General features: G+C 40.9%; 1 protein-coding gene across 3 annotated transcripts in view; it reads left to right on the top strand.

The window, feature by feature from the left end:
• Positions 1–15,290, top strand: part of KDM3A (lysine demethylase 3A) — a 28,969-nt gene extending 13,679 nt beyond the window's left edge. For all 3 annotated transcript variants that reach the window (XM_030946892.1, XM_030946890.1, XM_030946891.1), the window contains exons 12-26: positions 1,359–1,573; positions 4,262–4,414; positions 4,701–4,796; positions 5,113–5,240; positions 6,935–7,121; positions 7,573–7,742; positions 8,489–8,725; positions 9,124–9,295; positions 10,232–10,322; positions 10,881–11,011; positions 11,825–11,944; positions 12,030–12,169; positions 13,942–14,118; positions 14,200–14,334; positions 14,548–15,290. In XM_030946892.1, coding sequence (XP_030802752.1) covers positions 1,359–1,573; positions 4,262–4,414; positions 4,701–4,796; positions 5,113–5,240; positions 6,935–7,121; positions 7,573–7,742; positions 8,489–8,725; positions 9,124–9,295; positions 10,232–10,322; positions 10,881–11,011; positions 11,825–11,944; positions 12,030–12,169; positions 13,942–14,118; positions 14,200–14,334; positions 14,548–14,628 — 2,233 coding nt within the window. In that variant the 3' untranslated portion in view covers positions 14,629–15,290. The remainder of the gene's footprint in view (positions 1–1,358; positions 1,574–4,261; positions 4,415–4,700; positions 4,797–5,112; positions 5,241–6,934; positions 7,122–7,572; positions 7,743–8,488; positions 8,726–9,123; positions 9,296–10,231; positions 10,323–10,880; positions 11,012–11,824; positions 11,945–12,029; positions 12,170–13,941; positions 14,119–14,199; positions 14,335–14,547) is intronic.

Genomic DNA, 15,290 nt, shown 5'->3' with positions numbered 1-15,290 from the left:
CCCAGAATAGTCTCATGGAGGTCTCTGTTGCAGAGCTATTTAATGCTGGTGTGTAGCTATAAGACCAATATACCCAACTAATGAGCGGCTGCCAATGGTTTTTTAGCCCTTAGAAATTATACAAGTGCTTCATTTGAGCAGAAAATATTTTGGCAGGATTTAGAGGTCTTTATTTTGCTGTTCTGGGCTGAGTGCCAGTAGGATAATATGAGTTTGAGTGCTACAGCTCAGTAGAATTAGAGATACTAATGAGAGGGTAGATTCCATGCAGGTTTCCCAAAGTTCAATGGTTGGACACCTGAAATGTTAGCCATGAACCCACAGCCATGGAAGGGTTGCAGTAAGTGGCTATGGGCTTTCAGCTGGGGACGTTTAAGCTTCTCATGGAAATGTTAATTTGTGCACCCACTGGAATTCAGTTTTGTTGCTAAACATCTTAAAAAATACAAATGTGTTACTAATCTGTTATTTATCCTCAGATTAGAGATTTTACTATAGTAAATCTTTGTATAATCTGATGTGTGAGACCAAAGTAACAACACAGTATGCTAATTCATCCTCTCAGGGTAGCAATCCAGACTTGCAGTGCAGTTCAAATCACACGAATCCTTTGGTTTAGAACTTGAAACTGATGGAATTATTCCTTTTCATTGAATGTGCAATCTGACAAATCTGGAGATGGCATTTGTCTGAGGACAGCAGCTGCCAGCACATGTTCTCATGGCACACCTAACACTACAGTGAGCACATGTTGTCATCAGAAATCACCTTCCTTCTTCAGCATTTAGTAAAAAGGTTCCTGAACAGAGCTCTTCATGTTTTCCATTTATGACACTACTATCAATATAGATCTCATTCTTTCCACCTACTCAGAATCACTCAAGAATATATCTTACTCAGATTTCACTTGATGCTTTTTGACAGCTGCTCCCAAGTGAATTGTTACTTGAAATATAGTCTATATTTAAGGCATTCTAACTTCTTTTGAGAATTGTATGTAGTCCTAGATAAAATTATTGCTGTTGCCATCTCTAGATGTGGCCTTAATGCCAGTGCATTTTAAAAATTGTAAATCTGATTTGGTTTTGTGTGAATAAAGAGCTACTTGTTGTAAGGTAGATTTCCTAACTAAAAACCTGAATTTTTTCAGTCTTTTTTTCTTTAAAACAAGCAGTGCATTGAACGTGCTTAATGCTAGTGACCAGTATGTTTACCCATGTCTGTTGTAACCTTTGAGTAAATTCATTGGCATACAGAACACATTTGCAGCTCAAGCATTGACTGGTTGGAATGAATTTAAACCAGTACAGCATTTGAGATGATGAGGGCTTTTTCTCCTTTTCCCCCTTTTTCATCAGGCTGCAGTTTAATAAGCATGGAATACTGCGTGAGGAAGGTTTCTTAACTCCAAATAAGTACGACCCTGAGGCCATTAGCCTGTGGCTCCCTTTATCCAAAAACGTTGTGGGTCTAGATCTGGACACAGCAAAGTACATCCTGGCCAACATTGGAGACCACTTCTGCCAGCTGGTGATATCTGAAAAGGAAGTCATGTCAACGATTGAACCACACAGTAAGATCAATTTGTATTGAAATCATTTGTGTTTTCACAGCTTTATGTGAAGCTTTAAGCTTCTGTGTGAAAGTTAATTGCATATATTTGGAAATATCATGTAAGACTTGTGTGTCCCTCTCTCTTTTCAGAGTGGGAATGGTTAAGAGCCACTGTGAACTGGTGTCAACAACTCTTTGCTCCTCACAGGGAGGGGGAAAGGGAAGGGCAATTCCACCCTTCTTCATCAGAAGTTGTTTCTCAATTTTTCAAATTACTTTTCCTGTTACAAAGGGGAAAAAAAAAAACAAGTAAACTACCAGGTAGCTGACAAAAAAATCTATTCTTGGTGTGAAAATAAAATAAAGATTTTACTTTGCACAGATTCTGTTAGATTGCTTTGGTCCTGTTATATTGTAATTGCATCATGGACCTAATGCTGTCTGTCAGGAAAAGAGATTTTTTTTTTCCCCCTGCAAGTTTCCAGTAGCACTTTTAGAAGTGACGGTGTGCAGCCCTACTGGGCATGGACCAGAGGAGTGCTGATGATGGGATAACTGATTGGGGAGGGTAATTAGTGTAGACAGGGCAAGCTTAGCACCCCCAAACACCGGGGTTTGGCCACATCAAAATATTTCTGTAGCAAATGTGAGCAGGCAAATGGGGAAGTGTACAACCTTGCATAATCACTTCTCGGAGCAGAATGACTCTAAAACTGTGTTTGTTTTCTGGATTTTAAGTGCATGACCAGGGTACAGCACAGTTTAGGAGATTGCCACTGTCTGCTGTGTTTGTGGAGTGTTGACATTAGATAAAGATCCTCTCAGTTTGGCAGTCACTCCACTGTTCTGAAAGAAGGAAAAAAGCTGAACAAGCTTGAATGCCCTTCAAAAGCAGGGGGAAGACTTGAGATATTCCAGCAATATTCACTGTGGGGTCTTACCTTGGGCTGCTTGGAATCTGTAGACTTTGCTCTTCTCTTGATCTGCTACATGTTCAGGTCTGTGGAACCAAATTATCTATAGACAGAGTGAGATGTGTAGGCTGAAATACAGAGAGACTTCTGGGAGAGTGAAGTTTTGGGTGAATTCATGAAACAAAGGGAAGGTGTGGTGTTTCTTAATAGCAGAGGATACGTCTGTTGGCATAGCTACCAGAAGCATCCTCTGCTTAAAAAAACACAGACGTGTGAGTTCTGGAATTGGCTTGAAAGGAGCAAAATCTCATTAATTCATCTTTGATTTTATTGCCCTGACTGGTGAGAGTAAGGGAACCCACTTTCATTTATATGGAGGCTATTTTGAATGCCCTGGGCAGGAAAGAAGTAATTTACAGTCTGAATATGTGGTGTTCTTTGAACAGTACAGTGGGAGAGTGCTCATTCAGCACAGGAAAAAGGGAGATTCTTCTGCCACCATGGCTTGAAGTTATGGTAAATTTAAATGTATTTTCCCTGTGAAGTAAAAGATTGACTAGTATAGAAAAACAGCTTGTTTGGTCATGTTGTTCCTTGGCTACCAAATGCCAAAAGGAAACAGGATTAAACTACAGAGAGGAACCAAAAAAATAGGAGGAGTACAAAGAGAGAAGACTCAGAAAAGATAGGAAATTGCATTCAAAAGATAAGAAAAAACCTTGATCCTTTTTGGGGGAAATTAGAGAGTTGACCTAGAAAATGATAAATATAATGCATGTTTTTTAAGAGCAGAGAAGAATGGAGCTGGTGATATTTAGACCTGTGTCTCTTGGAAGAATTCTGAAGCTAGTAGTCAAACAATTTTTACATCCTACTCAAGAACAAATTGTCCTCAGCTATTCCAGTGTTGTTCCATACATAGTCAATGGGCATTATTCAGAACAAGAGCAGCAGATGTCTTGGATGCTGGTATGGTTTTCTTAGCATGCATTAGGACATGGTCTCTCATAACTTGCTTTTAAAATTAAGAAACATTGTGGGCAGGAAAGTTCCAGAGAAGTTACAAGTGTGGAAGGTGGTAGGAGGAGGCAGGTGTGTGCTTTTTGTCTTGTCTAGTTTTCTAGCTGGCAACATAAGGAAGTGGAGATCAGGCTAAAATAATTCTTGCATAATCAGATTCACTGAAAAATTATACAGCTCTGGAAGAGCTTGTAATTTTTTTTGCAAGATACTGTCAATGTTTGGGATGTTTTGAATGAACTGAAGAAGTGTCTTGGGATGAAGAAAGGGGGACTATAGTGAGTACATAGGAAACCTGGACAGCAGCAGTCAGTGCTTCAGAAAAGAAAATTCACCATTCTGAGAAGGTCAGACAAACATATAAAACCTCCCCAAAGGGAGACAGCTACTTGCCCACCATGCTGCTGAATAGATAACAAGGATAAGCTGGTTGTGGCAAGTTAATGTGGCAACACATTAAGTTTAGCTCACCAGCAGTACCTGAATTTATTTCCTGGAGTGTCTGTGGGATTTCCACTTAGGAGAATGTGAGGAAAGTGCTTGTTAACTTGGACAGACACATGTCAGGAATAAAAGCTGTGGTTGGTGCTGCACAGGAGGAAGCAAACTGCTCTCAATTGTTTGGACTGTTGTGTAACAACAAAAGCACTTTTTGGAGTCCCAGTACAAGACCAAGTGTGCGTCACATCACTGTAGCTGAAGTGGCTGTAGTTACCATGCAAACACGGAATGTGTTGGCACTAACACTGTGACTGTCCCGTTCCTGCCTGCAGGACAGGTGGCCTGGAAGCGCGCGGTGCGCGGCGTCCGCGAGATGTGCGACGTGTGCGACACCACCATCTTCAACCTGCACTGGGTCTGCTCCAAGTGTGGCTTTGGGGTGTGTGTGGATTGCTACAGGATGAGGAAAAAAAGCTCACATGAAGGTGGGAGTGCTTATTACTACCTGAAACAAAGAGGGAAGAGGGGAAATAAAATCGGTGTTGGGCTTGGAAGTCAATGGCAACCTTAAACAAGCCAAAAAAAAAGCCTTCCTAAACAAAAGAATGTGTTGTAGGCCTGTGGTTGGATGTAAGAAATGAGCCAAAAAAATGACCCAAAAAAAAGCCTTCCCAACCAAAAGGATGTGTTGTGGACCTGTGGTTGGATGTATCAATAATTATGTGGCTTTCTAGAGCAGTAACAAAAAACTGTAATGGTTTTGTTTTACAGATGATGACTCTGATACTTTCTCCTGGTTTAAATGTGTGAAGGGGCAGGCACATGAACCGGAGAATCTAATGCCTACACAAATAATTCCTGGAAAAGGTACTGGAAATATTTGATTAACATCAAAATGTGCTGCAGGATTTTATGTGTTGTTAATATTGTACTGAGTGAGGTTTGATTTTAATAGTAAAGTTAGTAAAAGCTTAACATTTATTATCCAAAGACAGGAATAGCATGTGTGTTTAATACTATTTTATTATCTTTGACCTTTACAAAGAAGTAGCAGAACTTCTTGTTTAATGATGAACAGTAGTCACATATTAGTAGCTGCACAAGACACACAATTTCTTAGAGTCTTGGTGACTGCTGGATGTTGTGATTACATGTGAGCTCATTTGTGCTTCTCTCCCTTCAGCTCTCTATGATGTTGGTGACATCGTTCACTCTGTAAGAACAAAATGGGGAATAAAGGCAAACTGTCCTTGTGCAAATAAGCAGTTCAAAGCACTATCAAAGCCAGCTCTAAAGGAGGATTCCAAACAGGTATTGTTACTGCCTCTATGTCTGTGCAGTTAAGTTTGTGCCAGTCTATTGCATGTTTCTGAAGCCACTGCTGATTTGACTTTGTAGGTTGCCAGCCCTGACCTCTGTGATAACCCCACCACATAGGGACAATTTGTATTCACTGTTCATCTTTCTGGTTCAGCTCTTCTTTAAGTTTTTGGGGAAATCTCATTGTGTCCCTTTGACACTGAGCCCTCATTAGTTGACCTATCCCTTAAAAAAGGCTCAGTGAGGATTTTTAGAGCAAAAATGGGATTAGATGGAGAGATCCCTTAAGAGAAGAATGTGAAGAACAGATGAGTGGGAATGGTAGTGACCTGTTGGCTATTCCTGGGGATATAATACATGCAGCATCTAAAAGAGTGAGTAAGGGAGAAGAGTACTTGGATTCATAAAGGAACTAAACATGAAAAATATTGAGGTTTAGAGGAGTGTAGAGAATCACTGATTTCTCTGGCAATCTGGTAGTTTGCTTCTCTGTATTATAAAAAAACCAAAATAAAGGAAACTCCAGAAGATGCATATATTTATAAAAGGATGTAGTGTATTTTTGTTTTTGAAAACAGAGCACAAATTAATAGCATAGTTTGGAAGTATCTCACAAGAAAGGGGTGAATTAAGTGATATTAATTTTATTAGATGCTTATTCATAGCCTTATTTTGAAAATAAATGTTACTTTAAGTTTAAGCAGCAGTTGGACCTGATTTTGGTGTAAGTAAGGAACAGAAGAGACAAAAAATATTTCAGTTGTTACAAGTATGGAAGATACTTTTGTGAATCAAAAGTTAGCATTCAGCTGACTTGGCTTCAGTCTTCTGAATCAAGATTTCCTGTGATTCTGGACAAAGAGCTGCATTAAATTTATCTACACATGTTTATAGAAGTTGTTACTGCACTGGTTGTGTGAGGATAAGCTCATTAAAGGTTGAAACATTTTGTATTATGTCATGTTTAGAATCCTTGCCAAGCATCAGCAGTCAGAGAGAGATGAAATAGAGAATGTAATGACAGGCAGACCAAGGAGCAGAATAATTTCTTAGCTGAAAATTGTTTGAGCAGAGAGAGGAAATGTCACCAGTCATGCAGGAGTCCCAGGGCAAAGCTGTGGTTCTGGTTAGTCTGTTCCTAGAACCTCCAAATGCCCAGATAAATCAGCTGCACAGGAGATGGACAATCCTGTGCTTGGATTGTGCTGGCCAGGCCGGGGCTGCACTCAGGCAGGTGAAGCTCACACCTGGCAGGTGAGTGCATGTTTGCTGCCAGCTTAAGACAAAAAGTTAGGAATATTCCCTGTCTGTTTTATTCCTCTGAGCTGGAGCTCCAGCTTAGCCCTGGCCTGAGCATCAGCTGTGACTAGAAATGAGAGAACTGCTGTTAAAACTGCCCTTGGTTCCCAAGCAATCCTAGAAAATGCACCTGGGAAACTTGGCTCTCTGTGCTTGTCTTGAGGGGTGATGGACTCTGGCTGCTCCTGAATTCAGGAGGTGCCAAATCCTGCTGAGCTGCCATCTCCTGATCCTGAGCTGCAATGCTGACCTCTGGTGGAGATCACACGTTTTGAAATGCCAGACCATTTTACTGTTTAAAGAGTGAATTTGGACATGCTGTTGCTTGTATTCCCTTTGTGTAGAGTGTGTTTGTGTCTAAACAAGTTATTGCTTTGCTTTTTCAGCACTTGGCATCCGGGGACAGGCCTGGCCTTCAACACAACAGCTTTGTCCTGAGCCCACAAGTCTCTACACATGATCCTCCTCTAAAGTCAGCACTTGGAAGCAAACAAACTGCTTCTGTAAATACTTCTCCTTCATTAAATTGGTTTTCAAACCTAACCAGTGGAAATGTGAATAAAGAAAACAAAGGTATGTGCAGAACCAGTGAAGAGTAACCCCTTTGTGGCTGTTTGTCAGAAGAATATAGGTCAGACCCAGCAAAATCTTGTGCTGAGAGTGATGTCATTGGCCTGCTGGAATGAGTATTCAGTGGCTTGGAGTAAAGCCTGGCAGAGTTAGCATATTGTGTTTCAAAAACTGGATTAAAATCCCATTGATGCAAGTATTCTTGAAAATTCAGTTGGAGAATTCTTGTTGTTTGGGGTTTTTTGTTGGTGTTTTTTTTTTTTAGAATGTGGAATTTTAAAAATGTTGGTTTATTGAAAAAAGTTAAGTGACAGAAATACTTTATCTGTGTGTATTGGGAGGATATTTATACATATGTACATATGTGCATGTAGGAGGATATTGTCTTGGAAAAAAATCCAAAGTATTTTCACAGCTTTGAAGTATTCTCACGGTTTTCCTTTCTTCATTTCAGAGAAACTTCTCATACCAATTTCAAAGAATGAAAATAAACCTCTTCAGACACTCCCTAGCTTAGCCAAGCCAGCTGCAGCCCTGCAGACATTCAACAGTGCAATATTAACCCCTGTGAGCAACAACAACACCGGCTTCTTGAGGAACCTGTTGAACTCTTCTGCAGGAAAGGTACAGGAAAAACTCTGTCCTACAAGTTTGAGTTGATCCCAGGCTTAGATTCTGTTTTAAACCTGGGAACAGCTGCCACAGGCAGTTTATTTTCTTGTCACAGTAAAATTATCTTCATTTGGGAAAAAGGATTAAATCAGTTTCAGTGCTCAGTTAGGAGTAGCTTAGTGGTGCTAAGTCTTGTTGAGGAACTGGGAGCTAAGGGATAAAGCAGATGAACTTCCTTAGGGTAGAGTCTGGCAGCTGCATTGATTGGGGTGTCTTTTAGACTCAGGAAAGAAGCACCAATGAACTTGCAGATGGAGGGAGGAACCTTCTGTGGTGTCTTCCCCTTCCCTCATTTGCAGACTGGTTCACTTCAGATGTTTATGGGCTTTGTCTGATCTTACAGAGGTTATTTCAAAGTGATGGGGAAAAATACTGGCTTTGAGAGTTCTTTGCTAAAACTGAATTTCTGCTCTTTGATATAAAGCAAGTCCTATTCTGGGTTTCTGCAGTATTGCTGAGATGCAAATCAGACCAGAAATTGTGTCAGAATTCTGTAGATAAAGTGTAAGAAATGCCACTGGCATTTGATGATGGTGCATTTCTAGACAGCAGAATTCTGCAGTTGTTGCTTTCTCTGCACAATTGTATCTCAGGTGAAAAATTTTTAAAGTGGCAAATACCTTCTTTAAAGCCTGCAGGATAAGGCAGCAGAAAAGAGCACTAATTTTTTATTGTTGTCCTTTCATGTGTTTTATCAGACAGACAATGGACTGAAGAGTACACCCAAAATCCTTGATGACATTTTTGCTTCCCTGGTGCAAAACAGAGCCATTACAGACCTGCCCAAGAAGCCTCAGGGGCTGACCATAAAGCCCACGATCATGGGCTTTGACACCCCCCACTACTGGTTGTGTGACAACCGCCTGCTGTGCCTGCAGGACCCCAACAATGAGAGCAACTGGAATGTCTTCAGGGAGTGCTGGAAGCAGGGACAGGTATCCTCATTTTCCTGCTTTTTCCATTTGCAGTTCATGTGCTTTGTCCTTCAGTTGAAGCACAGCTACAACCACTGTAATGATAAGCAGCATTAAACCTTCATCATATTGTGTGGCAGGAGCACTATTACACTTCCTTATCTAAGGATCTGTTCTACTGTTTAAATTTGTTTCTAAGCACAGAGCTTCAATTGTGGGTCTGTATAAAAAGCTGCCTCAGTTTAAAACAGAGAGAATGCTCAGATGCCTGGTAAGGCAGAATTCTGGTAGGCCATACTGAACATCTAGTTTGCAAAATGCCTGCATTCAAATGCTCCATGTATTTTATGTATTACCCTGTTGTAGATAGAATTTTTGGTGTTTAATAATTCTTCAGAATATATTGTTTTGCTTTCTAGCCTGTAATGGTGTCAGGAGTGCATCACAAGTTAAATGCAGACCTCTGGAGACCAGAGTCCTTTAGGAAGGAATTTGGCCAACAGGAAGTAGATCTGGTGAACTGCAGGACCAATGAAATCATCACTGGAGCTACTGTAGGGGATTTCTGGGATGGTTTTGAAGATATTTCAAGTAAGTACTATGAATCTTTGTTCCAGTAGGTAGAACACTCAGCAGCAATAATTCTGTCCTAGCACAGATTTGTGATCCATAAGCAGTGTACAAGATGTTCAAGGATTTCTCCTCACCTTGGGCAGTTTGTTGGGATGCATTGCAGACAGTTATGCTCGTAGAATTGTGGACTGGATAAAAACTCATTCCCATTAAGTACTCTCCCTCAGGAGTATGTTTGGCTGCCTTTAGTCTTTTGGGGAAACATTCTGAGGAAATTTGAGATCTTCCTAGCAAGTGGGTTTATCTGCCAGCTTTTTTTTTTATTCCAGTTGAGTGAAACAGAAGAGCACAGGTGGGGGTGGTGCTCACAGGTTAAATGGGTGCTGCTGATTTAACTGGAAGGTACTACTTTGTTCTGAGGAACTGAAGTTACTTTGTATAAAAATAGATTTTGGGGAAGTGAGCTTGAGGTTTTCCAGGAGAACTAACAGTTGCTATTTCTTCTGGGGTTCTCCTTTATGTATCTGTTACACATCCTTATCTAAGGATCTGCTTTACTGTGTAAATCAGTTGTAAGCTTATGGAGTTTCATACTTGGGGCAAGAAGAGTGGGAGGTGGAAGACTCACACCTTTCTTTTTTGTTACTTATCTTTGAAGAGGTTTGGCTTCATCAGCTGCTTTTGGCCTCAAACCAGTTTCTGAGCTAAATTCTAGAAAGTGCTTGGGCAGGGAAGCAGTAAGGGCTTCTTGTCTGTCTGACATTTCCTGTTGTAACACGTTTATCATGAGTGATACCCTACTCTGGTGTCAGAGGAACTTGTGTGTCTTCAGTTCTACATGGAAAGTTGTGGAATGAACATGGTTTTAGACTGAGATAAAGATTTATCTTAATTCTTCATATTCTGAGTTGTACAACTATTAAAAACTAAGACTTGTTAATAATTTCAAATTAGGTCGCCTGAGAACAGAAGAGGGAGAGCCAATGGTACTGAAGCTTAAGGACTGGCCTCCAGGAGAAGACTTCAGAGATATGATGCCCTCTAGGTATGAATTTCCAGAGGAAATGTTCATTGTTTCTGTGGCACACCCCCAAAATAACGGACTGTAGCAATATTCTTGTGTTTTGATACCTGCCTCAGCTTTGAGCAGCAGTTGGTGCCATGTGAACAGTTCTGTTTCTGAGAGATGCCTGACATAAATGGAAATCCTGCACAAGTTTAATGATAAATTTTTATGTGGTTCATTGTGTTTGTTGCTAAGTAAAGTGAGCACCTAAAACTGCTCCAAAAAGCCTGGATCACTTTGAAATCTGAAGTTCAGTGGAAGCTTACTTTTTGACCAAACATTTTTAAGTATTTGGATTTAAGCTATTTGATATTTCTTGAGATGATTACACAATGAAATAGCATTACTCCAGAGCAGTTAAATTTATTTGCTGTATTTCTGTGACTTGTTTGTTTGGCTCCTTTTCCTGGTGTCCAGCAAAAACCCCCCGAGGGAAAGAGTACACTTCCTCAACTGGAGAGAGCTTTTGCTGCAGTCTGTTTCAGTCTGGTTTTGGTTTATCACTACCCAATGTTAAATTTTGCTGCATTACCTTAGGTTTGATGATTTGATGAAAAATATCCCATTGCCAGAATATACCAGGAGAGGTGGCAAACTCAACCTTGCCTCTCGACTTCCCAACTATTTTGTGCGACCAGATTTGGGCCCCAAGATGTACAATGCCTATGGTAAGGAATTTTTCTTGTGTTGACTCTAAAGGTCACACTGACCACATGTTCCTATTGAAATTTATTGTAGATTATGTGAATCCTTGCTGTTGTAGACAATTTGATTAATCCCATGGATCAGAAAACCTGAATTTGGCTCATCTATAGGTATCAATGATGTCCAGAGCATGATATGATTTATTTTATTGGACATCTTTTTGTCCAGGTGGTTTCAAGCCAATAGTAGTTATTCCCAGATTTCCAGTCAACTTGCTCCACAGCCTCTTTACGGTAGCTGGCAACATGTATTTGTTGTTTTGCTGCTTCTGGCTGTATTACTTTTGTTGTTCTCCTTTTTGAACTGTATCATTTAGCTTTTAATCTCTCCTTGAGCAGTTTTCTTCCATGTCTGGTTTATCTGCTGTCACTCAAAAGACATTTAAAATGGAGCAGCATCATGGCCAGTAGAGAGATGGTGGGTAGTAAATCCTGTATCAGCTGCTGGTTAGAGTGAAAAAGAGACTGTTTCTCAAATGCTTTATTCTAAACTGCTGTAGAAACCCTTTTCTAGCAGGACTGAAACATGACTTTATGTATCATACAGGCTAGACAGAGATACATTGATCTATGTCAGCCTGTCAGCAGATCACTTGAGAAACCACAAGATGGAGCAAGGTCCTGGATAGAAACCAAATTGCTGTTCTGGAAGCATTTGTTGGTAGAAGTAAAAGCACTCTAATCTTCTCAGAAAGTGCTTCTGACAGTGGTGTAACATTTCTTTGTCTTATTGATGGATCAGCTACTCCTTTTAACCCCCTTTGATTTCTCCCCCAGGCTTAATAACACCAGAGGACAGAAAATATGGCACAACAAACCTGCACTTGGATGTGTCTGACGCAGCCAACGTCATGGTTTACGTGGGGATCCCCAAAGGCCAGGCTGATCAGGAAGAAGGTAAAATTTTAGTGGTGTCTGGGGGGATATTTCTGTGGCCAGAGGGACGATCCTGTGGTGTAACTGCTGGTGTTGCTTTCCACAGAAGTGCTGAAGACCATCCAGGATGGAGACTCTGATGAACTGACCATTAAGCGTTTCACTGAAAGCCGTGAAAAACCTGGAGCTCTGTGGCACATTTATGCTGCCAAGGATACAGAGAAAATCCGAGAGTTCCTTAAGAAGGTGAGCTGTTCATCTTAGAAACTGATCTTCTGCCTGTGGAGGCTTGCAAGTCTCTATCTTTGGGGCTTTTCTCCACCTTAATATGCCAGTTACTGTGGAAACAAATCACTGGAGTTGTACCAAGACAAAACTTCTATGCCTTGAGTCTTGTAGGACCTGAAAAGGGTGGAGATTTGAAGCTTGAAGTTACCTTGTATGTAGCTATTCCTTCTGCCCACTCTGCTGGATGAGTAATGTTACATAGTGAACAAGAAAATAACTGGTTTAGATTTAAGGCAAAGCAGTTGAATTTGATCCTTTTTTGGAGAATGTGAGACATTTTAGAGAAATGTCAGATCAGTTCATCAGTACATAACACTCTTCCTCTCTTCCTTGTTCTCTCTCTTACGATCCTTTTTCCCTCCCTACCTTTATATGGTCTGAATTAAGGGTGGTATTTTGTGTCATGTTTTCATGGGAGTTGAGGGTTTAGTAGAGATGTGCTACCACATCCAAAAGGGCTTGTTTCAGTGTTCAAATTTACCTCAGATGGTCCAGAGTTCTTTGTGGTCTTAATGGTGAAACTTCTTTGGTGGTCTGAAAGTGGAAAGAGCCAACATGCTGATGCTTAAAAAGATAAATTGGATTATCTAAACAGCTGTTGGCCTGGTCAGGCTTATGGCTTTCTTGGTGGAAGCTGGGAGAGGCTGCAACAGACTTATTTAATATTAACAACAAATCTTATGGTTGATCAAACATGATATTGGGTTTGATAAGTATTAGCAGTTGGAGTCTTGACATCTGTGTCTCATGCCTCAGTCCTTGTATCACACTTGCTGGCAGGTGTGGGGCTTTCAGCAGCTTTTAGTGGAATAGAATCAAGCTGTTTATCTCCTCCCAAATGAGTTTTTGGGGTACAGTCCTGGGTATAAATGGCTGCTGCAGCAAGTTGGATTTATACAGCAACTTCTTACAGAAATTCTCTCCCCACAACTCTCAAATTTCTGTCCTGAAGTGCTTGTTGTGCCTCCCAGTCTCGTTTCTCCTGAAAATCTGGTTTGCATCGTCTGGGTCAGTGAGCACACACTGACTGATTGTGGCCTCAAGGCAGACACCTGCTGAATTCCACACTTGGTAATGTCTTCCAGTCACAGGCTGTAGAGTCACAGAATCTCAGACTGGTTGGGGTTGGAAGGGAGCTTTGAGAAGATCTCATTCCAATCCTCTGCAATGGGCAGGGACACCTTCCCCTGGACCAGGTTGCTGAGAGCCCTGTCCAACCTGGCCTGGAACATTTCCAAGGATGGGGCAGCCACAGCTTCTCTGGGCAGCCTGTGCCAGTGCTACACTGCCCTCACAGGAAAGAATTTCTTCCTAATTTCTTCTTCTAATCTAAACCTACTGTCCTTCAGTTTAAAGCCATTTCCCCTGTCCTGTCACTTCACACCCTTCTCCACAGTCCCTCTCCAGTGTGAGTAGTGTCACAACACTGGTTCCATGTGTGACAGTGGTTCCCAATGTGAACACAGGCAGCTTCACTTGCCACTGTCAGTTGGGATTATTTGCATTTTCCATACCACATGTGCAACGTCTTTGAAGCCAGTGGGACCTGAGCAATGCTGAAACCTTGACAGAGGTCTGAGTAAAGATCCAAACTTGCATTGTGTAATTCTCCTACCTGAGCACATGGTGCAAGTCCTTCTGGCACATGTTGGTGTGGAATACCACAGATACAACTTGTCTGTCCAGTCAGACTGCAGTGTTAAAATGCTGTTGTCTTGTGACTTTGCCAGGTTGCAGAAGAGCAAGGCCAAGAAAACCCTGTAGATCATGATCCCATTCATGATCAGAGCTGGTACCTGGACCGATCACTGAGGAAACGCCTTCATCAGGAGTACGGAGTTCAAGGCTGGGCTATTGTACAGTTTCTAGGAGATGTAGTTTTCATCCCAGCAGGAGCTCCACACCAGGCAAGCACCAGGGACATGGAATGGCTTGACTGCTTGGGCAGCCCCTTGAGCACGTGCCTAATGCTTGTTTGTTCTCTCTAGGTTCATAATTTGTACAGTTGTATTAAAGTTGCAGAAGACTTTGTATCCCCAGAGCATGTCAAACACTGCTTCTGGCTCACTCAGGAATTTAGATATCTGTCACATACGCATACAAACCATGAAGATAAATTGCAGGTAAATTCCCAATGCTCAGTGCTCTTGACCCTTTACAAAAAAAACACTAAAACACAACAAATGTTTTCCCAAGTTTGTGATTTGCATGAAGGTTGGGCAGATGAGTGTGTATGAACTGACCTGCACAGGGTGAGGGGAAGTAAGTGGGAAAGCTGGGAAACTATCTGTGCTGTTTGCTTGTAAAACCAAGCACCTTTTGCTTTGCTCCTGCAGGTGAAGAATGTCATTTACCATGCTGTTAAAGATGCAGTTGGGATACTGAGAGCTAATGAATCCAGCCTTAGCAGACCGTGACGTAGAGCGCCTTAACCACACACTATGAAACAGAAGCGTTGGCAGCTGTTTTACCTACTCAGTCAGGACCTCTGTGGACTTTGAGATTATATGAATGTTACCTCATCTTCCTTTCAGCAGTACCAGAGGATCGTGGTACTATGTTCTGTGTATTCTTCCAATGTTTACAAACCTGATATGTATATGTAGTAATATGTATGGACTGTGGCATACTGTGAATGCTCAGTTGCAATAGAACTTTATACGGAGTTGCTCTCCAAACTGTACAAAATACCTCCTATAGAACTGTTGGGAACTATTCCAAATTACTCCTTTGAAAAATATTATTCAAGGCATTGTAAAGCTTCAATTTTTAAAATTTATTTTGGGGTGGGAGGAAGTATGGAATCACTCAGTTTAATAACCAATTTACATTAAAAGTTAAGAATGCAGTTCTGGAATTTACATTAACATAGAACTAGCATTTAAATTAGCTTTAAGCTATTGTATAGTAACATAGAGATGGGAGTTAACCATCTTTAGGTAAATGTATTTAAATTTCTAAATGTTAAAAGAAACTTTTAATCAAATGTCTTCTGTTCGAAACTGCTCTTTAATTTGAACTGATGTTTGATTCTCTTGTTTTTAACACTGAATGGTTACATAAAAATTCTTCTATTTCA

The sequence above is a fragment of the Camarhynchus parvulus genome, chromosome 4 (assembly GCF_901933205.1).
Source record: "Camarhynchus parvulus chromosome 4, STF_HiC, whole genome shotgun sequence".
Classification (NCBI taxonomy): domain Eukaryota; kingdom Metazoa; phylum Chordata; class Aves; order Passeriformes; family Thraupidae; genus Camarhynchus; species Camarhynchus parvulus.
The sequence above is the reverse complement of the archived record's forward strand: the minus strand, read 5'-3'. Positions and strand labels throughout refer to the sequence as shown.